Source organism: Accipiter gentilis, chromosome 25 (genome assembly GCF_929443795.1).
Source record: "Accipiter gentilis chromosome 25, bAccGen1.1, whole genome shotgun sequence".
NCBI classification, from domain to species: Eukaryota; Metazoa; Chordata; class Aves; order Accipitriformes; family Accipitridae; genus Astur; species Astur gentilis.
The window spans coordinates 17,383,503-17,408,642 of record NC_064904.1 but is presented as its reverse complement, the minus strand read 5'-3'; the positions used below and the strand labels follow the sequence as shown (position 1 = coordinate 17,408,642).

At 54.9% G+C, this 25,140-nt stretch overlaps 4 protein-coding genes across 5 annotated transcripts in view; 1 reads left to right on the top strand and 3 right to left on the bottom strand.

Moving 5' to 3' along the window:
• LOC126050456 (inositol 1,4,5-trisphosphate receptor-interacting protein-like 1) overlaps window positions 1–19,650 on the bottom strand; it is a 61,967-nt gene extending 42,317 nt beyond the window's left edge. The window contains exon 1 of the mRNA XM_049828325.1: window positions 19,587–19,650. The gene's annotated coding sequence lies outside the window, so the exon portion shown is untranslated. The remainder of the gene's footprint in view (window positions 1–19,586) is intronic.
• The window catches only part of LOC126050458 (inositol 1,4,5-trisphosphate receptor-interacting protein-like 1), a 69,546-nt gene extending 48,100 nt beyond the window's left edge, over window positions 1–21,446 (top strand). Inside the window, exon 2 of the mRNA XM_049828328.1 lies at window positions 19,118–21,446. Within this exon, the coding sequence (XP_049684285.1) occupies window positions 19,566–21,446 (1,881 nt within the window). The 5' untranslated portion in view covers window positions 19,118–19,565. The remainder of the gene's footprint in view (window positions 1–19,117) is intronic.
• LOC126050457 (inositol 1,4,5-trisphosphate receptor-interacting protein-like 1) overlaps window positions 1–25,140 on the bottom strand; it is a 73,853-nt gene that overhangs the window by 38,682 nt on the left and 10,031 nt on the right. Inside the window, exons 1-2 of one of the 2 annotated variants that reach the window (XM_049828326.1) lie at window positions 17,026–17,338; window positions 12,570–14,002 (exon numbers count right to left, since the gene is read on the bottom strand). The exons of the other annotated variant lie outside the window; for it this stretch is intronic. The gene's annotated coding sequence lies outside the window, so the exon portion shown is untranslated. Of the gene's footprint in view, window positions 1–12,569; window positions 14,003–17,025; window positions 17,339–25,140 lie in introns of those variants that run through there. 2 annotated transcript variants of the gene reach the window in all.
• LOC126050460 (inositol 1,4,5-trisphosphate receptor-interacting protein-like 1) lies at window positions 8,739–10,631 on the bottom strand. Its single transcript, XM_049828333.1, has one exon. The coding sequence runs from the start codon at window positions 10,629–10,631 to the stop codon at window positions 9,087–9,089; it is 1,545 nt and encodes a 514-aa protein (XP_049684290.1). The 3' UTR covers window positions 8,739–9,086.

Below are 25,140 nucleotides of genomic sequence, written 5' to 3'. Positions count from 1 at the left end.
CTTGGCCTTGGCCAGCAGCGGGTCCATCTTGGAGCCGGCTGGCGTTGGCTCCGTTGGACATGGGGGAAGCAGCTTCTCACAAAAGCCACCCCTGTAACCCTCCTGCTACCAAACCCTTGCCACGTAAAGCCAGCACACCTTTTTAGCTCTTTCTGGCAACCTGTCCTGCCTACAGGGTGCTCTTGCTCTGACCTAGTGTTGCTGCTGCCAGCATCCGTGAGGCCTCAGCATGAGCTGCGTTAGCCAAAACGGAAGCAGGAGCTGAAGGAACAGTCACAAACATCAAAAGCACCTGCAGAAGTCAGGGGCCTGACCCTGCCAGAAACAGCTACTCAGCCACACAGGACATCCCAAGCACCTGCACAGGCCAGGGTCACTCAGCTACACGTGACATCACCAGAATTTTAACAAGCAAGGGGCCTGATCCTGCCCTTTCAGCTACCCAGCCTCAAGGCTTGCAGTGGTCCTGGCCCTGACCCATGGGGTTTGGGGTGCCTGTCCCTGTCTGGTCCATGACCTCCAGGGCTTGCAGATGTCCTGCCCCTGTCCTAGACCTGACCCACAGGGTTTGGGGGGACCCTGCCCCTTTCCTGGCCCTGGACCACACGGTCCATAGCTTCCCGTTTAGGGCCTGAACACATCTTTGGAGCGTGGCAGGATGAAACCTCAATTTCTGTATGTCCAAGCAAAAATACGTCCGAAAAATTGTTACTTTTTGTTTGGCATAATTTGGGCCAAAAAGAAAGATGAAAACCTGGTGCTGGGGAGCCGAGAGTTGCACCTCTCTGGGACCGGCACGGGGCCTGTGCTGAGGCTTTGCTGCTTGACTCGTAACTAAAGCTCTGAAATTTAAGGATGATCTTTTAACCGCTTGCTGCCCACCACCAAACATTCATTTTACTATTTTTGAATAGCAAAACCCAGCAGTTTTAGGTCAGAGCTGACCCCAGCTGTCAAAGCAGGGCTGCTTATCACTGCCCCATCCTGGCGGGACCCAGGCAATAGCAGTTTTGGGGGATTTCACCCCAAACGATGGCTTGGGGCCACGTTTTTTGCCCCAAGCCAGTGAGATAAATATGGGAAAATATTTGGCAGAAACATTTTTCCTTGGAGATGCTCCTTTTCTCCCTGTCACTGCCTTCCCCTGGGGCTTGCTAAAACCCATCCCTCTGTGCCCCAAATCCTTCAGAGGCCTTTGTCCCCCCTGGGTGTCCCCTTTGGGTTCCCCCCCGACCTTTTGGGTGCCTCCCATGTGCCTGTGTGCCCCTTTGGATGCCTCCCACGTGCCTCCATGCCCCTTTGCGGCACCCCTCAGGTCTCTTTGGGTGTCCCCTGTCTCCCTCGTGGGTGTCCCCCAGTCCTCTCAGGGTGCCCCTTTCGCCTCCCTGCTACCCCCTAGGAAGAGAGGCCCTGGAGTCCCTCATCACTCATCCCCATCGCCATCCCCCCCACTGCTGGCACCCCCTGAAACCCCACTGTTTGTCCCAGGGTGCCCTCGGTGGAAGCCTACGAAGCAGCCATGGTGCTGAGTGGGGTGGGGGATGCGCTTGGGTACTGGGGGGGGCCGCTGGGAGTACTGCACCTCAGGACTCCGGATCCACGCTGAGCTGGCTGAGCTGGGGGGGTTGGCGGCCATCACCCTCAAGCCCCCCAAGTGGCCCATCCGTGATGACACTGTCCTCCAGCTCGCAATCACCGAGGGCCTGGCCACAGGTGGGGGGGGTGGGCAGCAGGAGTCTCCATTGCACCCCCCAGACACAGGGGAGGGTCCCCAGGAGACGGCGTCCCCATTGTACCCCAGGCCCACAGTGGAGTGAGTGTTCTGGGGGTGGGCTGTCCCTGTCATACCCCTGGCCTGCATGCCAGTTCCCTGGGGGGGGTTGGAGGTCCCTGTGATAAGCCTTGGGCTGCATGGTGGAGGTCCGGGGGTGGGTGGTGTTGGGGCTCCCCGTTATACCCCTGGGCTGTATGGGCAGGGGAGGTCCCTGGGGACATTTGGGCATTCTCATTATACCTCTGAGCTGCTTAGGGGTGTTTCTGAGGGGGTTTGGGGGTTCTTGTTATACCTCTGACCCAGACTGGAGGGTCCCTGGGAGGGGCTTTTGGGGGTCACTGGCCAGCCCTGGAGGGGGTTTGGGGGCATCCTAATTCTGCCCCCCTTTTAGGGGCTCCAGTGAGGTTCTCTATTTCTGCCCCCCAAAAATTGGAGGGTCCCCCATTTCCACTCAAGGGGTGTCCTAATTTTCCCCACAGTCTGTGGGAATTTGTGTTCCCGTTCCTCCCATATTGGGTGCTGGGGGTGGGGGGGGTGGGGTGGTCATTTCCCTCTCCTAATTTGGGGGGCCCAGAGCAGGTTACCACTTTCCCACCCAATTCGGGGTGCTCAGGAGGATTCCCCATTTCTCCTGAGTTTTGGGGTGTTCATGGATGTTGTCCCACTTCCCCTCCTGTTGGGGGAGTGCATGGGGGGAGAGGGGGACGGGACACTGGAGTGTCAGAGACGGAGGGATGCTGTTAGCACACTCAACTCCCGACTCCCAGGCCCTGAGGGAGGTCCCAGTCCTCCCAGCACCCTGGCACAAGTGTCCGCAGTGCCATGATTCCTAGGTTCTGCTGCCAGTCCTTGCCAGAAAACTATACCCCAGCCCACTCACAGCCTCCTGCACCCTAATAGATCCTGTTGTTGCTGTAACTGCCACCTACAGATTAGGTGGCAGTGGGGCAGTCCCAAGGGGAGGTTGAACTGGGCCAACAGAAGTCCTCCTGTCAATTTATGAGTTATGGAGAAGTGTTACTGCCTGATAGCTGGCTCTGTTGGTTTCCCACAACTGACAACTGCAGTGGCGAGACCTTATGTTTGCTTCTTCAGCTCCTTCTTGAGGAATGAGCAGCATTGAATAGGTCTGCCAGTCCAGATGGCCCAAGGTCTTGAGGAACATGAAAGAAGAGCTGCCCTCACCAGCAATTTGTTTTGATTAGCTAGCATCTAGGCGGGTTGTATTAACTTGCATCTAGGCGGGATGTATTCATGATCACCCAGTGCCCAGGGATAATGGTGGCTGGTTCATCAGAGACACTATCTGAATTTACCTTCCCAGCAGTCTAGACAGGTTATCCCTGTGGTTATGAAGCAGGTGTGAGGTGTCAGCATCAGCCCTCAGATAAGGATGTTGTACCTACAGAAGCTCCCAGCACTTAGGAAGTGCTCAGTTTTCATGACTGGGGTGAGTGGTGGCAGGCTAGCCCAGCGTCCAGACCCCTGGGTGGGAAGGAGTCAATGACAGTGCTTTGGCTCAGCCCAGATCCCCCTTCCCTCAGTGACTCTCATTCAGTAGCTACAACAAGTGCACAGCTCCAGCAGCCTCCACTAAGAGCATGGTCTGCAGCTTTTAATCTAGGCAAAATAAGGAGAAGAGCACAGTCATGGCTAACAGAAATTATTCTTACCTTTATGAGGAATGGCTTCAAGTAGAGCACTCCACTGCGTGAATATGGGCTCCTCCTTCTCTTCTTCCCCAAAGCAACTTATTTGTGAAGATCCCGGTAGTGAACAGATACTGTGCTTTCTCTTCCTCTTTCCCTCTGCAAGTGTCAACCCGAGTAAGAACAAGATGCTGTGTGATGGGACGCTCCTCTCATGTCGGAAGAATCTGTAGTGGTTATTAAAGACTCGCAGGCAGGTATAAAGAAACAGATTGTGAAAAGATGGTGTGTATTCCCTCTTCCAGCGCCAGAGGAAAACAAAGGTCACCAATCTTCTGAATGCTTCCTTGCAGTCAAGGGCTTCTGGACATGCATGCGCAAACATTAAACCTGCCACCTTGGAGATGGGGCTAGAGGGAAACCCAGCTTCGTATAGACACGCTTCAGAGGAGACATCGTGAGAAAGTGTGATGGGTTGACCCTGGCTGAACACCAGGTGCCCACGAAAGCCGTTTTATCACTCCCCCATCCTCAGCTAGACAGGGGAGAGAAAATATAACAAAAGGCTTGCGGGTCGAGATAAGGACAGGAGAGATCATTCACTATTACCGTCACGGGCAAAACAGACTCAATTTGGGAAAATTAACTCAATTTATTACAAATCACCAGAGTAAGGTAATGAGAAATAAAACAAAATCACAGAACACCTTCCCACCACCCCTCCCTTCTTCCCGGGCACAACTTCACTCCCGGATTTCACCACCAAGCCCCCCCAGCGGCAAAGGGGGACAGGGATGGGGTTTATGGTCATCACACATTATTTTCTGGCGCTTCACCTCCTCAGGGCGAGGGCTGATCACACTCTTCCCCTGCTCCAGCGAGGGGTCCCACCCACGGGAGACAGTCCTCCACGAACTCCTCCAACGTGGGCCATTCCCACGGGCTGCAGTTCTTCACGAACTGCTCCAGCATGGGTCCATTCCACGGTGTGCAGTCCTTCAGGAGCACACTGCTCCAGCGTGGGTCCCCCACGGGGTCACAAGTCCTGCCAGAAAACCTGCTCCGTGGGCTCCTCTCTCCACAGATCCGCAGGTCCTGCCAGGAACCTGCTCCAGTGCAGGGTTCCCACGGGGTCACATCCTCCTTCGGGAACCCACCTGCTCCGGCGTGGGGTCCTCCACGGGCTACAGGTGGAGATCTGCTCCACCGTGGACCTCCCTGGACTGCAGGGGGACAGCCTGCCTCACCAGGGTCTTCACCACGGGCTGCAGGGGAATCTTCGCTCCGGCGCCTGGAGCATCTCCTCCCCCTCCTTCTGCACTGACCTTGGTGTCCGCAGGCTTGTTTCTCTTACATGTTCTCACTCCTCACTCCGGCGGCTGTTTTCTCGCGTCCCAACTTTTTTTTCCTTCTTAAAGATGTTATCACAGAGGCGTTACCACTATCACTGATAGGCTCGGCCTTGGCCAGCGGCGGGTGCATCTCAGAGCCGGCTGGTATAGGCTCGCTCTCTCTCGAACACAGGGGAAGCTTCCAGCAGCTTCTTACAGAAGCCACCCCTGTAACCCCCCCCCCCACTACCAAAACCTTGCCAGACAAAACCAATACAGAAAGATGAGGTTTCCTGGCACCTTACCCACCCTGATCAAAACACTGCAACTGAAGTCAATATCAAAATTGTCACCATCCTCCCTGGGTTTCGTGGGTTTTCCATCTATTTTCCCCTCAGATGCATTGAGGAAAGAATCCACCCGTATTGTCTTCAATGTCTGCTGTGCAGACAAGGAAATGCTATATTTGTACGTGTAAAGGGATTTCTCTTGTCTTACAGGGCTGGGAGTCTGAGAGACACAAAACAGTGAAGCCATAGGTGCCATTATTTGTATAGAAATAGTTTAAATGTGAGGAAGAAACACACCTTCGACACCCTGTAGCTTCAAAAGAAGTGAGAGGAAGCATGACACATCCTGTTTCTACAACCCCTTTTCCAGTAACTCTAAAGAAAATCTTTAAACTTTAAGCGTATGCAAAGCTACTTACCTTCATTCATAGTTTTCCTGTTTTCCTCTGAGGTCAAACAGATTTATGTGTGAAAGGACAACCTGCACTTGACAGAGTGAAGCCGTTTGCCACTTCTTGTTTACACCAGTTCTGCAAAGCTAATTCCGGAGTCTCTGCCTTTTCTTGTATGATCAAACTCAATACAAACCTAAAAGCTTGAAGAGCAGAATAGGTGGCACATTTTAAATGCTTCTTCAAAGGCTGATTTGCTTCACTGTTTTCTCACGATTAAAGCAGTGCATCTGCTGAAATAACAAAGAAATTGTGCACAAAGCAAATGAAAATGCTGGAAAATCTAAGGTCAAGCAAGTTATTCTGAGTCTTAAGAATGTCCGTGGTACAGCCAAGCTCCAATCTGTCCGGTCTCTGTTCCAAAGTCAATACCTTCATTCGACGACTTTGCTCTCCCACCCTACAAATTCTTCTCAATGGCAGCCAAATTCTCATTGAAGCTCATGGGAACAAGCTCTGACACTTACATAAGTGAGTACCCCACGCACGGGAAGCATTCTTCTGAAATCAGTAGAGCCTACATTACTGTAGGTAACACAGAATTATAGAATCATTTAGGTTGGAAAAAACATTTAAGATCATCGAGTCCAACTGTTAACCTAACATTCCAACTCCACCACTAAACCATGTCCCGAAGCACCATGTTTACGTGAAACTTTTACATGTCTCTTCTTTGGACATGCTCCAGCACCTCAACATCTTTCCTCTGGTGAGGGGCCCAAAACAAGGACGCTATTTGTGGTGCGGTCTCACCAGTGCCGAGTCCGGGGGTGGGGAATCACTTCCCTAGTCCTGCTGGCCACACTATTTCTGATACAAGCCAGGATGCTCCTGGCCCTCTTGGCCACCTGGGCCACCTGCCGGCCGTCGACCGACACCCCCAGGTCCTTTTCCGCCAGGCAGCTTTCCAGCCACTCTTCCCCAAGCCTATAGCATTGTGTGGGGCTGTTAAAACCCAAGCGCAGGACCCGGCACTTAGACTTGTTGAATCCCATACAGTTGGCCTCAGCCCATCGATCCAGCCTGTCCAGATCCCTCTGTCGAGGTTTTCTACCCTCAGGCAGATCAACACTCCCTCCCAACTTGGCATCATCTGCAAACTGACTGAGCGTGCGCCCGATGCCCTCATCCAGATCATTGGTAAAGATATTGAACAGAACTCACCCCAATACTGAGCCCTGGTGAACTCCACTTGTGACCGGCCGCCAGCTAGATGTAACTCCCTTCACCGCAACTCTCTCTCATATCTCTGAGAGCATTGTCCAACTGCTTCTTGAATACCAGCAGGCTTGTGGCCGTGACCCTTTCCGGGGAGGGGCTTGTTCCACTGCTTGACCACCCTCTCGCTGAAGAACTTTTTGCTGCTATCCGGTCAGAACTTCCCTTGACGCAGCTTTAAGCCATTGCTTCGTGTCCAGTCACCGGACCCCAGGGAGAAGAGATCGGCACCTCCCTCTCCGCTCCCCGTCCTGAGGAAGTTGTAGGCAGCAATGAGGCCAGGCCTCGGTCTCCTCTCCTCTAGGCTGAACAAACCCAGTGTCCCCACCTGCGCCTCATCAGGACATGTCCGCTAGTCCTTTCACTGTCTTCGCTGCCCTCCTTTGGACACGTTCTAATATCTTTACATCCTGCTTAAATTGTGGAGCCCAAAGTTGCACATGGTACGTGAGGTGAGGCCGCAACCCTCCTGAGCGTGGTGGGTCAATCCCTTCTTGCCCCCGGCTAGCTCTACTGTGCCTAAGGTGCCCCAGGAGATGACTGGCCCGTTAGGCTGCCGGGGCACGTTGTTGACTCCTACCGAGCTTACCACCAACCAAGACCCCCCGGATCCCTTTCCAGAGCCCATACCTTCCCGTCGGCCGCCTAAGTTCCCAAGGGAGACTCCTGGTCAGCCAATCCACCCTTCTGCCCCTCTTGCTTGACTTGCGACGCATTGCAATTGCCCGCTCCTGTGCCCTTAAGAAGCGGCTCTTAAAAAGTGACCGGCATGTACGGGCAACGATACCCTCGAAAGCAGATTCCCAGGGGACCTTGCTAACGAGCTCCTTGAGCAGCCTAAAGTCTGCTCTCCCAGAAGCCAGGGGAGTAGCTCTGCGGACAGGGTTTCCCACATCGCCAACGATTTTAAACTCGACCGTTTTCTGATCGCTATGGCCAAGACAGCCACCAATCATCACTTCACCCACAAGACCCTCTCTATGTACGAACAACAGGCCTAGGAGGGCACCCTTCCTAGTCGGCTCCCGTAGTACCCGTATCAAAGAGTTGTCTTCAACGTGGGCTTCAGGAATTTCCCGGGCCTCTTCATGTCTGCTCTGTGACAGCCCCAGTTCGCAGCTGGGCAGCTGAAGCCGCCCATAAGGACGACACAGGGCGGCTGATCCAGAGATTTCCCGTGATTCCTTATAGATTCATACGTTGGCGTCCTCATCCTGGCTGGGTGATCCATAGCAGACTCCTGCAAGGACGTCCGCTTTCTTAGCTTTTCCCCGAATCTTTACGCAGAGGCTCTCAGCCATGTCGTCCCCAGCCGCAAGCGCTGTACAGTCCGACCCCTCCTTTACATACAGCGCTGCCCCTCCGCCTCGCCTGCCCTGCCTCTCTCTCCCGAAGAGCCTGGAAGGGTCCGTCACTGCACTCCAGTCACAGGACTCTTCCCAGCAAGTGTCCCTTAGGCCAGCGATGTCGTTGCTCTGGGACCGAGCCGAGGCCTCTAGCTCCTCCTGCCTCTTCCTCGCACCGCGCGCTTGAGCCTACAAACGTTTCCAATGCGCTCCTGTGTCCTCGGCACATCGTGGAGCAGAGCGAAAGCTCTGCGCACTGTTCCTCCAACATTGTCGCGCCATCCCCAGCTTATCACTAGCAGGACTGATTTTACCCCTTCCCCCCTCCAAACCTAGTTTAAAGCTCTTTCAGTCAGCCCCGCACACGAAAAAGCAACAGCGGCTAACAGTGAGGGCCGTACGAGGCTCAGGAGTTTCCTGGTAACGCCTTCAACCCGAGCCGCAGGGAGGCAGAAGGCTTCCCCAAAAGGCAGGTCTGCTCGGCAGACCAGGGCAGGAGTGAATGAATTCTTTACGTTGCTTTGCCTGGGCGTGTACCTTGTGCTTTACCTACTGCACTGTCCTCTCTCAAGCCGCAAGCTTTCCCACTTTTACCCTTCCGATTCTCTCCACCGTGCCCCTGCGGGCAAGGCACTGAGTAGCTGCGTGATGATGCCAAGCTGCCTGCTGGCATTAACCCGCAGCACCCGGGAAGCCAAAGCCCAGTGACTCGCTGAGACCGGAGCCCACTGCACCAGCTCTTCTGCAAGATGCTCCCCGACGCCGTGGCAGCTGAGCTGCCAGCACCCTGTGCCCGCACTCCCCGACCCAGAGACGCACGGACACTCACGGACACAGCCTTTGTCCAAACAAGAGATTTATTGACACCTTTGCGCACGGTGGATCTCCCGGAGGGAATGGACTCTCTCAGAGGGGGAAGCCCTATTTTCCCTGCGGTATGAGGTGGTAGTCTGGTATGAGGTGGTAGTCTGCCATCAGCCATGAGTCCAGCAAACACAGCTCCGTGCGTGAAGATCTCTTTCAGTGTTAGTAGAACAGCAGCCTTATGAGCTGATGTTGCAGCTCATCGAACTGACGCATTGCCTCGTTGTGGGCGGCCGGATCCTGCACCAGGTGCTGGAAGAGATTGAGTGGTTCGGCCCTTTGGAAGTCTCGGGGCAAGATTATCTCCTCAGGCACCCTCTCGTTGCCGAAGAAGAAGTGGTCGAGGCGTTCCTCCTCCAGGCAGCAGCCCAGGTATCGCATGATATCCTCCATCCGCCAAAGGAAATGCCTCCTGCGCCAGCCTGACAGGGGTATGATGGTCAGGAGGTGCATCACAACTGTCTTCAAGGTATAGGTGGAAAAGCCTGTGCCCACCAGGATGTGGGCACAGGCCTGCAGGCATCTGAGGTGGAAGCTGTCATGCGGGACCTGCCTGGCCATATGCCTGAAGAACTTCGCCTCTGCCACAGCGTAGCTCTCTGGCCACGTCGTGCTAGGGTTGAAGATGGCCTCCGTATTCTGGCTGCTCACAAAGATGTCCGAATTGCCTTGCTGCACCCCAAATACTATCTCAATGAAGAGCGTTCTTCTGGAGGTGTTTTTCAGCTGCAGCTTGCAGGAGCGGCTGGAGGGCAGCACCGTCATATTGTAGTGATGTGGCAGAGCCAGCAGCGCCCAGGATGACCTCATGAAATTCTGGAACCAGCAGGCAGTTTTCTGCACATCTAGGTAGGAGCCAGTGCAGAGGGTGTGTAGGAGGCTGGGATCCTGATCCCTCCTAAGCTCCTCCTCGGGGTGGTGGAGGAAGCACAGCATCTCTCCTGCCAGCTGCTCCCTCCTGCAGGTGCACTCCAGCTCCACGCGGACATGGAAGTTCCTCGCTGGTGACTCCCCCCTGTTGCCCAACTCCAGGTGGAAGGCGTGCCCACGGGGGGGCTTCAGGGGCACGAGCAGGCAGTAGACAGCATCATCCTCCTGGGGACTCCAGCCTTCGAAGGTGCTGCCCACTTTGATGGCTGGTTGCAGCACTGGAAAGAAACTATTTGTCAAGTGCTCTTGGAAGACATGGAGGAGGTTGCCCGCCAGATGCTCCACTATTTGGCTCCTGTAGGCTAGGTTCTGCACTGGCCACTGTATGCGCTTTGCTAAAATCCTGCCCAGATTGCTCTCGTAATCAGAATCTTCTTCTTCTCTGTCTTCCTCCTCCTGCTCCACTTCGTGCTCCTGCTCTTCCTGATCGTCCTGCTCACCGTTGCTGCTGGAGCTCTCCTCATCACTGCTGCCGTCCACCTCATGGCTCCTTTTCCTCAGCCACCAGCAGAGCCCGAAGAGCAGGAGCAGGACTCCAGCAACGGCCCAGAACTGCCACTGCTGCAAGGCACCAAAGAGCAGGGCTCCCCAGGCAAAGCCGCTCTGCTCCTGGGTTCCCTGCTCAAGCTGCTGCAGCATCTGAGTCATCTTCCAGCTCAGGTACTCCTCACGCTGCCGCATGTGCTCGCGTGTCTCTTCATCCAGCTCATCACCGACCACATGAGCATTCCAGAGGATGCTTTCAACAACCAGGGTGAAGAATTGTATCACAGCCATGGCCTGCAGGATGAGGGAGAGAAGGGGTTCAGTGGGGCTGGGAGGGAGGGAGCTGGCGCCGGGGGGAGCAGGGCCGGGAGCCGCAGGGAGCTGGGGGCAGGTAGGAGAGGGGGCGAGGCAGCTGGGAGGCAGCAAGGCCTGCGCCCAGCCCCGGTGGCGGCGGCACCGTGCCCTGCCCGAGGTGCTCCCGCCAGCAGCTGGGCCCTCGATGCAGGCTGAGAACCCGGCCCTCGTCCAGCCCAGCCTCCCCCCGCCTGCGCACTCACCGCTCGCCCAGGCTGTACTGGCGCAGCGCTGCCGGCTGGTGCCTTTTATACCCCCCCGCCATTGTGACGCGTCCCCTCTGATGTCACAGGTGCCGGAGCGCATCACAGGCACGCCCGCCGGCCAGCCGCAGCCTTCGGCCTCACCCCGGATCAGCGACTCACGGCTGCCCTGGCGGCCTGGTGAAGGCTGGGCTCGAGTTCGTTTTCTTCACGGCAGCTTGCGTGCTGCTTTATTTCGGATCGCTTGCCGCCTGCCTGCCGACGGCAATCTGACAGAACGTCCCGAGTTGGAAGGGACCCCCGAGGGTCATCGGGTCCAACCCCTGGCTCCACTCCGGGCAACCTTATAGAGAAATCACAGAATCATCGAATCACTGAGGTCGGAAAAGACCGTTAAGACCATCGAGTCCAACCGCAAACCTCACCCTGCCAACTCCACCAGTAAACCATGTCCCCGAGCGCCACGGCTACACATCTTTTAAATACCTGCAGGCATGCTGCCTCAACCACTTCCCTCGTCAGCCTGTTCCCATGCTTGATAACCCTTGCCATAAAGATATTTTTCTTAATATTCAATCAGTTGTGCAGACTAAACAACCCTAGCTCCCTCAGCTGCTCCTCAAAGGACTTGTTCTCTAGGCCCTTCACCAGCTTTGCTGCTCTTCTTTGGATGCGCTCCGGCACCTCAGTGCCATTCCTGTACTGAGTGGCCGAAAATTGAGCAGACTAATTGAGGTGAAGTCTCACCGGTGTTGTGTCCAGCAGGGGATGATGACTTCCATAGTCCTGCTGCCTAGGTCACCGAGGCTCACACAATCAAATTAAACGTGTTAAAATCAACAAGTGTATTCTTCAATCAAAATCGTTTTGAACTCCAACAACAGTCGTAAACCACAGGTTCAATGATGTAAGGGGAAATTTATACTACAGGACCTTGTTGAGAATTCTTAAGCTGTAGGGATAGTAACCCAAAACGCGCATATAACTCACTCTAATGAATGAGGGCTCTCGACCCTGAGGTGGTACTTCCAGTGCTGTGCCGACCAAGGGGGATGGTCCCCAACTGTGGACCCGCTGCTCCAGGGAGGACCAGCTTGATTTGCCCTCTGGTAGGGCACCATTTATACCACCGTCGAGTCTGGCTTGTGGTTGTATATGGTCATATTGGTCCTCATTGGTCGAGGGTCAACACTTTGTTGTTCCTGCACGTGTACCTGGTGGTTGTAACTCGACCATGCGGGTGGGGTGGCTTGACCCCCTGACTGTGGCTTCTGGGGTTTTTTTCTCTTTTTCATGGCTGAGAAGTTTCAGTCTCTATCAGGGCGAGTGTACCTGCCACACAATCCACCCCGTGACCACAGTCACAATTCAACTGGTTTCCTTGGAGTGGTGCTACAGTGACCTCTTGCCTCCAAAGTTAAAAGGGATCACAGTTTTGGTGAGTTTTGACGCTCATTGTGGATTGTCATTTCCTTCTTAGTCTGAAATCATATTGGGGTATCTAATACCTTAAAAGGTTTTAAGGGAGTATACTTAACCATTAATACAGATTTCACTACCACGCATTTCATAAAGTTTATTGAAATACAGATTACAATAATCGTAACGACAATCATTGTTAAAGATTGGAAGAGGCTGGTTATCCACCTCGACAAAGAAAATCCAAACATACCAAAAACCCTTCCCAGCCAATTAGTCCCTAGTGCAGCAACATTTGCCTCTGAGTCTCTTGCCACTTTCTTCATTTTGCTGATTTGGTCCTGAAGCAGCACCGATACATTTGGAATGTGGACACAGCAGTCATCCACTGACATGTTCAAAACTCTTCATACGCCTTTCTCCTTCAGTAGCATCAAATCCAGTATGGCTCGGTTTTGGATGGTCATTTTACTCGTATGTTGTAACTGATCGTTCAAGAGCCCCAAACTGTCAGACATAGCACTGGCTAAGGCTGATAGTTGTAGACCCAGTTCTAGAATGCTCTGTCAGTTTCATACTGGAGCAATTCCTAGCCCCAATACTGATTCCATCCACCATCCAACTTGTGTTGAGGCTTCCTGCCATCCCTTCTGAAAATCCCTTGGCCTATGATCCCACCACTTGTACGGCATAGGTCCTTCCCAATTAATAGGGCAGAGAGAAAGCACAGCTAATGTGCAGGCTAGTCCCAGGGTGGCTGGATATAGTCGGGAACCTAGGTGGCCATCAGAACATGCCCACACTAAGTTAGGGTGTGCTGAGACGCTGGATGTTTGACATGAACCTGGTGTGGTAGTAAGGGGACGACAGTAGTCTCTCTTGCTCCAGTTCAGGACAGAAGGTTGTGAGTAGCTAGTATTGCTACACAGACAGCCTTCTATTAGAGCTTCTTGGACGGGAGGTTATAGCCACAGTAATGGCATTTTATCCTTGCACCCAATTTCCACCTGACAGCTCCAGAGCAGAGATTTCCCCGCCAGTATTAGTTTTGCTTTTTCTCCATATCAGTTAGGTCCACAGGTGTGTCTAGCCCACGTGCAATTGAGGGGGCAGTCAAATGAGTTTCCGTTACATGTACCGGGACATTCACCGTTATCCTGTTCAGGGTGTTTGATACACCATGAGGTGTTTAATGGCTTTGTGTATTGTAGAGAATGTTCATTAGTGTTCCATCGAGTACTATATTCGGTAGTCCCCCATGGAATTTTGGGGCATGGTGTAGTACCGTTCCAGCTCCACCCCGTGGCCTCATGGGTAAGTTGGAGAATATAATTACATCTGCTGTTCTATAGCGAACTAGCATTTACCGCACCTGGTGACCAACTGTAGACAATATAAGTATAGCCTCCCCCCCTGCCCTCTTTGAACCTCCAGCTATAACCGTTCAATTGCTCCCATGTGAGCTCAAGGGCTAGCGATACATTGATGTCCTGCACAAAAATCAGCAGAGTGTCTTCAGCTGACTTGGGGGTAGGTAGGCAAACCGTTACAGAAGTTAGGTTCATCATCTGGGCAAATCCCACCATCATTTTTGCTACTACGTTGTCATCCAGATCTTCACCATCCACGCTGGCCACCATCATCACTGCCAGTAGGAGCACCAGGATGGCTTGTTTCTCCATTGTCCTGTAAGAAAACACAAAGCTAGGCCTCAGTCCTTTGAGACCAGGTCTCGGGGATTATCCACCGGGCACTGATATGGGGAGTCTTTCCACTCCTGTCTAGGGCTTCCCAGGCATATAAGCCTCTGGGTTTAGGCAGGGTCATAGGAACAATACCAATGGAGGGCAGCTGCAGCGTGACAGGTTGGCCCACATACATCCTTAGTGGGAACGGGTGTCCGCGATCGTCCGGTATAGAGTCATCCCGAGTTAATGGTCCCGTAGGACAAAATGCTTGAATTTTTGGACTTCAATAATTTCCCCATTGGTTATTAATAGTAAAAACTCCTAGTGGTAATCGTATGTCCCAGTTATGGCATGAAACATCAGCATGCCTTTTGATCGAACCATTGGTTCGTTCAACTATACCGTTAGCTTGGGGATAATACGGTGTGTGAACCACCCGTCTGATGCCTTCCCCTCGTGCCCAGTCTTGTACCACTGTGGCCATGAAATGTGACCCATTGTCACTTTGTATACATTCAAGGATAGGTAAAATAATAAACCATTCTCACAGAGCTTGGACTGTCTGATCTCCGGTGGCTGTGTTAATGGCGGTGGCCATAGACAATCCCGGTACCACCTCTACTCCTACCAAAATACATTTCCTCCCATGGGGTGGTTTCAAAGGGCCAACCTAATCAATCTGCCACGTGCTCCCAAGAGCCTCGCCTTGTCTGATATGCTGGGCCAGGGCTTGATTTGGGTGATCAGCCTTGAGCCTTATTCGGCATTGTGGGCAAGCTGTGAGGATTGCTTCACAGGTTTTCATAGGCACTGGCCAACCCCGGGATCAGCACTCATAATAGAGATCTGCTTTCCCTGAGTGGCTTCGCTTGATATGCAACCATTCAGCTAATGCGTCCCAATCTTCCTTCTCACTGGTGACCGTCCTGATTTGGGCCAGGTGGTCCACCCGCTGGTTCCATTTTGCAGGGGGGGTTCCATCCCATGCGTGGCCCTTTACCCATCCCACCTTTAAAGGCCGGGACCTCCCTATTGCCAGGAGACATTGCCAGTCCTCTGTCCTCCATGCCTTTGTACGACCTCTTTCCCATTTACTAGATTCCCACTGACATATCCATTCTGTAACGCCCTGAATGGTTGCATAGGAGTCGGTATAAACGACAGTAGCACCATTCTCTGTGGCCAGTAATAGAGCCCGTAATTCTCCTACTTGTGCACTACCTTCGCCCTCTTCTTTGACTGTCTTCCCAGTACAATTTCTAATGCTACTGCTTTATATTGCCATCTTGATCCCACTGGATGGGCAGATGCATCCGTGAACCACACTCCCTGCATATCGGAGCCTGCCACAAATTCAGGTGCCTCTTCAATCGGAGAAGGTTTGTAGGGTCGACCCAACGAGGTCAGATTGGGGTTTACAGGCTGGAGGCCTTAAGCGGACCCTCTTCTAGTGGAGGCAACTGGCTAATCCCTTCTAAGTAGGCATACCCTTTCCTGACTGTGGCCTTTTGGGCTACTCCCCTGGGAGAAGGTGATCCATTAAGGATTGAGTTTAGGAAAGGAAAAGGGCCCTGTACTGTAACACCTTGTAACGTGCACAGCTTTTTGGCGTCCTTAACCACTCTAGTGATGGAAAGGACCCCCTTTTCCCAAGCCAAGTACCATTGCTCAGTCTCCTTAAATGAAGCAGAAGAGAACCACAAAGGTCTCGCCGGTGTTGGCGGTCCCTTCTGAAACATGCCACAGTGCGAAGCATGTGCAGCAAATCCCCAGTCCACCCTTAAAGGATCTCGCGGCTGCAACGGGCCTGGCCTCTGGTAGGCCTTGAGCTCATCTTTCAGGATACTGAGAGCTTCTGTATGTTGCGGAGTCCAACCCCATTTCCTTTTCTTTCAAAGCAAGTCATACAGAGGGTGGGCAATCACTGAGAGCCCGGGTATGTGTTTTCCCCAGTAGCCCAAGGTGCCTAGCAGCTGCTGTAATTCCATCTTCTTGCCTGGAGTCTGTCCCTTCTCAATCGCTGACAGAGCGTCATCAGGTACCGTGACTGCTCCAGCTACCCACCAGGCTCCTAGGAATTTAATTTCTTGTCCGGGACCTCGACATTTAGAAAGCGGAACGTCTAGCCCATTCTTGGTCAACAGACTGCAGATGGCTTCAGCCACTTGCCCTACCTGTTCCTTGTTATCTCCACCAACTACGATATCGTCTATATATTGATATATATGGATGCCTTACGGCACTTCCACAGCATTGAGAAGCTTGGCTAAGGCACCGTGGGCAACGGTAGGAGAGTGCCTGTATCCTCGGGGAAGTTGTGCCCCCTCCCAAGTAAATGCGAACTGAGGTTTGCTCTCTTGCCTTAGGGGAATCATAAAAAACATCTCCTTGACATCTAAAGCAGCGTCCAGGGGTGGGCAGCTGCCTGTATTGCCGTTACGATTTAGGTTATGCTTGGGATGGCAGCAGTTAATGGGGGGGTATTAGCTGTTTCATTTCCTACAATCAATCGTTAGTTGCCACCTCCCACCCGGTTTACGGACTGGCCAAGCTGGAGAATTACAAGGGGAACGCGTGCCACTTATGATCTGTCTTTTCTCGAGGTCGTTAATTCCTTCCGAAATCCCCCATTTGGTAGCGGGTATCGAGAGACATGGGTTACCTTAGAGGGCGGGAGCGCAGGAGCAACCCACAAAGTTTTCACGTGGGTAGCCTCTGCCCCTCTGCCTCCACAGCTCCGCACCCTGCCATCGCGTAGATACCACCGTTTGCCTGCCAGCACATCGAATCCTCGCGCATTCCCCTCGGAAGAGCTCGCAGCCACTTCCACAGCCCTCCCTCTCTCGTCGTCCCCAGGCAGCCTGAGCTCAGTTGGAGCTAGGGGACACTTTTCTGCCGCCCCTGGCACTCCTCTTATGCTGGTAGTCTTTCTGGAGGGTTTGGCTCCTAGCTCATCAGCTAGCTGTTTGTATTTAAAACACTAATTCGGGCCCCTGGATCAGTCAGGAACTCCGAGCTCACCCGTCCTGGACCCGCAGGAACGTGGAGAAGGCTCCTCAGCAGCAGACCCCGGGGAAGAACTCGCCGCGCGGCCTGGGCCCGGGCGGCCCGAACCCCGAACCGCAGCTCCCAGCTTCTTGCCTCTTCCCGTTCCCCTCGCAGTGCCGCGCGAGCGGGGGGGCGGCTGCCGGCGTCTCCCTTCGGTCTCCGATTCTCCCCTCTGGCGATTCCACCGGCTGCCGGCTTTCCTCCGCCGCTCATCATCCCCTCCGGGATCGGGCTCATCCCCTCCGGGATCGGCCCGCCGACCCGGCCCGCCCCGGGGACGGGGGTCAGGCCCGCGCCAGGGGCGGGGCGGCGTTCGGGGCGGGGCTTGCGACTGCCTTGCCGGACCTGCCCGCCGCCCGCCGCGCCGCCCTCCGGCCCCGCCCGCCCTCCGGCCCCGCCCCCCCCCCGCCCGCCCAACCCTCGCGCCGCCCTCCGGCCCCGCCCCCCCTCCGGCCCCGCCCCCCCCGCCCGCCCAACCCTCGCGCCGCCCTCCGGCCCCGCCCCGCCCTCGCGCCCGAGAGCCGCGGCGCCTACGCGGGCCGGGCGGTGAGGGGCGGTTTTTGCGGGGTGCGCTCAGCCCTTTCTCTGAGGGGCGGCCTCGGAGGCTTTCTGAAGCGTCCGTAGCCCTCTGAGAAGAGGTCTGAGGTGGCGGGGGCCCACCTCGGTGGGCGTCGCCATCCCTCGCTGCCTGCCCCCTGTCAGAGAGTCTTGGGATCGTCTGGGTTGGAAAAGACCGTCAGGATCGTCGAGTCCAACCACCGACCGTGCCCACTAAACCGTGTCCTGACGTGTTTTTTGAATACCTCCAGGGACGGTGACGCAGCCACTTCCCAGGGCAGCCACCCTTTGACAGCCCCCTCAGCCAAAAACCTCAATCTCCCTTGCCGCAGCTTGAGGCCATCTCCTCCCGCCCTACCTGCAGCCACCTGACAGAAGAGACCAGCACCCACAGACATACGTCTCCTGAACACAGGGGGCCTTTTGCACCCCCTCCGTTGACCCCGACAGTGCCTTGACCCGAACAGGAACGGAGTCTCCTCTCTCCTTGGGCTCCGCACCCCCAGCCCGATGGGCTACTCGGGACGTTGTCGATTGACCGTCCCCAGGTCCGTCAGCCAGAAACGCTCCCCATCCCAAGAAACCCCCAGCTGCATCACCACTGAAGAGCATCGAATGTACCCCCACGAAAGAAACTCCCCCACGCTCTTGAGGAGGGCGGGTGTCACCGCAGCAGCAGCCAAGATGTCAGTAAACCGCTTCTCTGAGCAAAAGCCGCGTCCATGAGGGTCCGTGATATGAGCATGCTGGGTTACTCTTTCTAAAGCTTAAGCGTTCTAATTGTGAAAGGATTTTCAGCCATGGGTTTCTCTACGTTTGCTTTATTAACAGCTCCGAGCTGGGCCACCACCGCAGTGAATGGCGCACTCCCAAAAGTTTCCAAACCTTACGTACCCTTTTGCCACCCATTCTCCCAGTCCAAAGCCTCTGTAATTTTCCAGCCCATTTTCTGCTCTCATATCGTTATCGCTCATCATCTTACCTCATCCATGCTCCATTCTCATGTCTCGGTTCTTCTGAGATTGGTAGTCGTAGGCAGAAGGTCTCCGGTCACCATCATCTTCTTACACTTCAAAGGGGCCTATGAATTTCTAAAGAAACCGCTCAGGTTATTTCATTAATTTATCTTGCTCTAAAGTCCATCACTGACTCCCACCTCTTAGGTCTAAGAGGTATGATCCTTCCTCTCTTGGTACAGCTTGGCTGGATTTTAAGCCAGCCATGAAGAGGGAGTCTCAGAGAACAATTAAGCAGCTCATAGATATTGTTTTATAAGCACCTACATTCTATTAATCATATCTAAAACAATTTCTAATCATTAGTTATACGTCTAATATGAATAGTCTTAAAACAATGAGGCTTAAGGCCTAGTTCCTTTCACACCAATGTTGCTTGTGTAGTATTCGTTTCCCCTGACGTCACTGAACCGCTGGTTTACTAATGTTCTTGGAGTTCTAGACAATTTTCATTGAAGAACAGACATGTTGATTTTAAAATGTTTCCTTAGATTGTCTGAGCCTCAGCGGCGCAAGACGTGAAGGAACGGCTTAAAGCTGCGTCACGGGCAGTTCCGATGGGATATAAGGAACAACTTCTTCAGCGAGAGGGTGGTCAAGCAGCGGAACAAGCCCCTGCCCGGAAAGGGTCACGGCCCCAAGCCTGATGCTATTCAAGAAGCCTTTGCACATAGTCTCATCCTACGATACATACTGGAGGTTGCCTCGTGCGGAGCCAGGGGTTGGACCCGATGACCCTCGGGGGTCCCTTCCAACTCGGGACGTTCTGTCAGATTGCCGTCGGCAGGCAGGCGGCAAGCGATCCGAAATAAAGCAGCACGCAAGCTGCCGTGAAGAAAACGAACTCGAGCCCAGCCTTCACCAGGCCGCCAGGGCAGCCGTGAGTCGCTGATCCGGGGTGAGGCCGAAGGCCGCGGCTGGCCGGCGGGCGTGCCTGTGATGCGCTCCGGCACCTGTGACATCAGAGGGGACGCGTCACAATGGCGGGGGGGTATAAAAGGCACCAGCCGGCAGCGCTGCGCCAGTACAGCCTGGGCGAGCGGTGAGTGCGCAGGCGGGGGGAGGCTGGGCTGGACGAGGGCCGGGTTCTCAGCCTGCATCGAGGGCCCAGCTGCTGGCGGGAGCACCTCGGGCAGGGCACGGTGCCGCCGCCACCGGGGCTGGGCGCAGGCCTTGCTGCCTCCCAGCTGCCTCGCCCCCTCTCCTACCTGCCCCCAGCTCCCTGCGGCTCCCGGCCCTGCTCCCCCCGGCGCCAGCTCCCTCCCTCCCAGCCCCACTGAACCCCTTCTCTCCCTCCTCCTGCAGGCCATGGCTGTGATACAATTCTTCACCCTGGTTGTTGAAAGCATCCTCTGGAATGCTCATGTGGTCGGTGATGAGCTGGATGAAGAGACACGCGAGCACATGTGGCAGCGTGAGGAGTACCTGAGCTGGAAGATGACTCAGATGCTGCAGCAGCTGGAGCAGGGAACCCAGGAGCAGAGCGGCTTTGCCTGGGGAGCCCTGCTCTTTGGTGCCCTGCAGCAGTGGCAGTTCTGGGCCGTTGCTGGAGTCCTGCTCCTGCTCTTCGGGCTCTGCTGGTGGCTCAGGAAAAGGAGCCAAGAGGTGGACGGCAGCAGTGACGAGGAGGGCTCCAGCAGTGACAGGGAGCAGGTGGAAGAGGAGGCGGAAGACGACAGTGACAGTGAGAATGACCTGGGAAGTTTTTTCGAGGAGCACATACAGTGGCCAGTTCAGAACCTAGCCAGGGACTGTCAGGAGGTAGAGGACATCATTGACAACTTCATCAATATCTTCAGAACAATCTTGTCAAATACTTTCTTCCCAGTGCTGCAACCTGCCATTGGGGTGGGCAGAGTCTTTGAAGGTTGGAGTCCCCGTGAGGAAGACATCATCTACCGCCTGCTTGTGCCCCTGAAGCCCCCCCATGGGCACGCCTTCCACCTGGAGTTGGGCAACACTTGGGAGAGGCCAGCGAGGAACTTCCATGTCCGCGTGCAGCTGGAGTGCACCTGCGGGAGGGAGCAGCTGGCAGGAGAGTTTCTGTGCTTACTCCACCGCCCCGAGGAGGAGCCAAGAAGGAATCAGATCCGCGGCCTCCTACGCACCCTCTGCACTGGCTCCTACCTAGATGTGCAGAAAACTGCCCGCTGGTTCCAGAATTTCGTGAGGTCAGCCTCGGCGCTGCTGGCTCTGCCACTTAGCTATAATATGACGGTGCTGCCCTCCAGCCGCTCCTGCAAGCTGCAGCTGACAAACACCTCCGGAAGAACGCTCTTCATTGAGATAGTATTTGGGGTGCAGCAAGGCAATTCGGACATCTTTGTGAGCAGCCAGAATACGGAGACCATCTTCACCCCTAGCACGACGTGGCCAGAGAGCTACGCTGTGGCAGAGGCAAAGTTCTTCAGGCATATGGCCAGGCAGGTCCCGCATGACAGCTTCCACCTCAGATGCCTGCAGGCCTACGCCCGCATCCTGGTGGGCACAGGCTTTTCCACCTATACCTTGAAGACAGTTGTGATGCACCTCCTGACCACCATACCCCCGTCAGGCTGGCGCAGGAGGCATTTCGTGCGGCGGATGGAAGATATCATGCAATACCTGCACCGCTGCCTGGAGGAGGAACGCCTCGACCACTTCTTCTTCGGCAACGAGAGGGTGCCTGAGGAGATAGTCTTGCCCCCCGCCTTCCAAAGGGCCGAACCACTCAATCTCTTCCAGCACCTGGTGCAGGATCCGGCCGCCCACAACGAGGCAATGCGTCAGTTCGATGAGCTGCAACATCAGCTCATAAGGCTGCTGTTCCACAGACACTGAAAGAGATCTTCAAGCACGGAGCTGTGTTTGCTGGACTCACGGCTGATGGCAGACTACCACCTCATACCAGACTACCACCTCATACCGCAGGGAAAAAGAGGCCTTCCCCCTCTGAGAGAGTCCATTCCCCCCGGGAGATCCACCGTGCGCAAAGGTGTCAATAAATCTCTTGTTTGGACAAAGGCTGTGTCCGTGAGTGTCCGTGCGTCTCTGGGTCGGGGAGTGCGGGCACAGGGTGCTGACAGCTCAGCTGCCACGGTGTCGGGGAGCATCTTGCAGAAGAGCTGGTGCAGTGGGCTCCGGTCTCAGCGAGTCACTGGGCTTTGGCTTCCCGGGTGCTGCGGGTTAATGCCAGCAGGCAGCTTGGCATCATCACGCAGCTACTCAGTGCCTTGCCCGCAGGGGCACGGTGGAGAGAATCGGAAGGGTAAAAGTGGGAAAGCTTGCGGCTTGAGAGAGGACAGTGCAGTAGGTAAAGCACGAGCTACACGCCCAGGCAAAGCAACGTAAAGAATTCATTCACTCCTGCCCTGGTCTGCCGAGCAGACCTGCCTTTTGGGGAAGCCTTCTGCCTCCCTGCGGCTCGGGTTGAAGGCGTTACCAGGAAACTCCTGAGCCTCGTACGGCCCTCACTGTTAGCCGGTGTTGCTTTTTCGTGTGCGGGGCTGACTGAAAGAGCTTTAAACTAGGTTTGGAGGGGGGAAGGGGTAAAATCAGTCCTGCTAGTGATAAGCTGGGGATGGCGCGACAATGTTGGAGGAACAGTGCGCAGAGCTTTCGCTCTGCTCCACGATGTGCCGAGGACACGGGAGCGCATTGGAAACGTTTGTAGGCTCAAGCGCGCGGTGCGAGGAAGAGGCAGGAGGAGCTAGAGGCCTCGGCTCGGTCCCAGAGCAACGACATCGCTGGCCTAAGGGACACTTGCTGGGAAGAGTCCTGTGACTGGAGTGCAGTGACGGACCCTTCCAGGCTCTTCGGGAGAGAGAGGCAGGGCAGGCAAGGCGGAGGGGCAGCACTGTATGTAAAGGAGGGGTCGGACTGTACAGCGCTTGCGGCTGGGGACGACATGGCTGAGAGCCTCTGCGTAAAGATTCGGGGAAAAGCTAAGAAAGCGGACGTCCTTGCAGGAGTCTGCTATGGATCACCCAGCCAGGATGAGGACGCCAACGTATGAATCTATAAGGAATCACGGGAAATCTCTGGATCAGTCGCCCTGTGTCGTCCTTATGGGCGGCTTCAGCTGCCCAGCTGCGAACTGGGGCTGTCACAGAGCAGACATGAAGAGGCCCGGGAAATTCCTGAAGCCCACGTTGAAGACAACTCTTTGATACGGGTACTACGGGAGCCGACTAGGAAGGGTGCCCTCCTAGGCCTGTTGTTCGTACATAGAGAGGGTCTTGTGGGTGAAGTGATGATTGGTGGCTGTCTTGGCCATAGCGATCAGAAAACGGTCGAGTTTAAAATCGTTGGCGATGTGGGAAACCCTGTCCGCAGAGCTACTCCCCTGGCTTCTGGGAGAGCAGACTTTAGGCTGCTCAAGGAGCTCGTTAGCAAGGTCCCCTGGGAATCTGCTTTCGAGGGTATCGTTGCCCGTACATGCCGGTCACTTTTTAAGAGCCGCTTCTTAAGGGCACAGGAGCGGGCAATTGCAATGCGTCGCAAGTCAAGCAAGAGGGGCAGAAGGGTGGCTCGGCTGACCAGGAGTCTCCTTTGGGAACTTAGGCGGCCGACGGGAAGGTATGGGCTCTGGAAAGGGATCCGGGGGGTCTTGGTTGATGGGAATTTACTCAGCAATTACCATCACGGGCAAAACAGACTTGACCTGGGTAAATTAATGTAATTGATTGCTAACTGATTAGGGTAATGAGAAATAAAACCAAATTTTAAAACACCGTCCTCCTGCCCCTCCCTTCTTCCCAGTCACAGTTTCACTCCCAAATTCTCTCCCTCCTTCCCTCCCAGCGGCGCAGGGTGACGGGGAATCGTGGTTGGGTGCAGTTCATCGCACGTTGCCTATGGCGCTCCTTCCTTCTCAGGGGCAGCAGTCATCACTCTTCCCCTGCTCCAGCGTGGGGTCCCTTCTACGGGAGACAGTCCTCCATGAATGTGTCCAGCGTGGGTCCTTCCCATGGGCTGCAGTTCCCCACGAACTGCTGCAGCGTGGGTTCCTTCCACAGGGTGCAGTCCTTCAGGCACAGGCTGCTCCAGTGTGGGTCCCCCGCGGGGTCACAGCCTCCTTCGGGCACCCACCTGCTCCGGCGTGGGGTCGTCCATGGGCTGCAGGTGGATATCCTCTCCACCGTGGACCACCACGGGCTGCAGAGGGATCTCTGCTCCAGCGCCTGGAGCACCTCCTCCCCCTCCTTCTCCTCTGGCCTTGGTGTCTGCAGGGTTGTTTCCCTCACATATTCTTACTCCTCTCTGCCACCTGCTGTTGCACAGCAGTTTTCCCCCCCTTCTTAAATATGTTGTCCCAGAGACGCTACCACTATCGCTGATGGGCTTGGCCTTGGCCAGCAGCGGGTCCATCTTGGAGCCGGCTGGCGTTGGCTCCGTTGGACATGGGGGAAGCAGCTTCTCACAAAAGCCACCCCTGTAACCCTCCTGCTACCAAACCCTTGCCACGTAAAGCCAGCACACCTTTTTAGCTCTTTCTGGCAACCTGTCCTGCCTACAGGGTGCTCTTGCTCTGACCTAGTGTTGCTGCTGCCAGCATCCGTGAGGCCTCAGCATGAGCTGCGTTAGCCAAAACTGAAGCAGGAGCTGAAGGAACAGTCACAAACATCAAAAGCACCTGCAGAAGTCAGGGGCCTGACCCTGCCAGAAACAGCTACTCAGCCACACAGGACATCCCAAGCACCTGCACAGGCCAGGGTCACTCAGCTACACGTGACATCACCAGAATTTTAACAAGCAAGGGGCCTGATCCTGCCCTTTCAGCTACCCAGCCTCAAGGCTTGCAGTGGTCCTGGCCCTGACCCATGGGGTTTGGGGTGCCTGTCCCTGTCTGGTCCATGACCTCCAGGGCTTGCAGATGTCCTGCCCCTGTCCTAGACCTGACCCACAGGGTCTGGGGGGACCCTGCCCCTTTCCTGGTCCTGGACCACACGGTCCATAGCTTCCCGTTTAGGGCCTGAACACATCTTTGGAGCGTGGCAGGATGAAACCTCAATTTCTGTATGTCCAAGCAAAAATACGTCCGAAAAATTGTTACTTTTTGTTTGGCATAATTTGGGCCAAAAAGAAAGATGAAAACCTGGTGCTGGGGAGCCGAGAGTTGCACCTCTCTGGGACCGGCACGGGGCCTGTGCTGAGGCTTTGCTGCTTGACTCGTAACTAAAGCTCTGAAATTTAAGGATGATCTTTTAACCGCTTGCTGCCCACCACCAAACATTCATTTTACTATTTTTGAATAGCAAAACCCAGCAGTTTTAGGTCAGAGCTGACCCCAGCTGTCAAAGCAGGGCTGCTTATCACTGCCCCATCCTGGCGGGACCCAGGCAATAGCAGTTTTGGGGGATTTCACCCCAAACGATGGCTTGGGGCCACGTTTTTTGCCCCAAGCCAGTGAGATAAATATGGGAAAATATTTGGCAGAAACATTTTTCCTTGGAGATGCTCCTTTTCTCCCTGTCACTGCCTTCCCCTGGGGCTTGCTAAAACCCATCCCTCTGTGCCCCAAATCCTTCAGAGG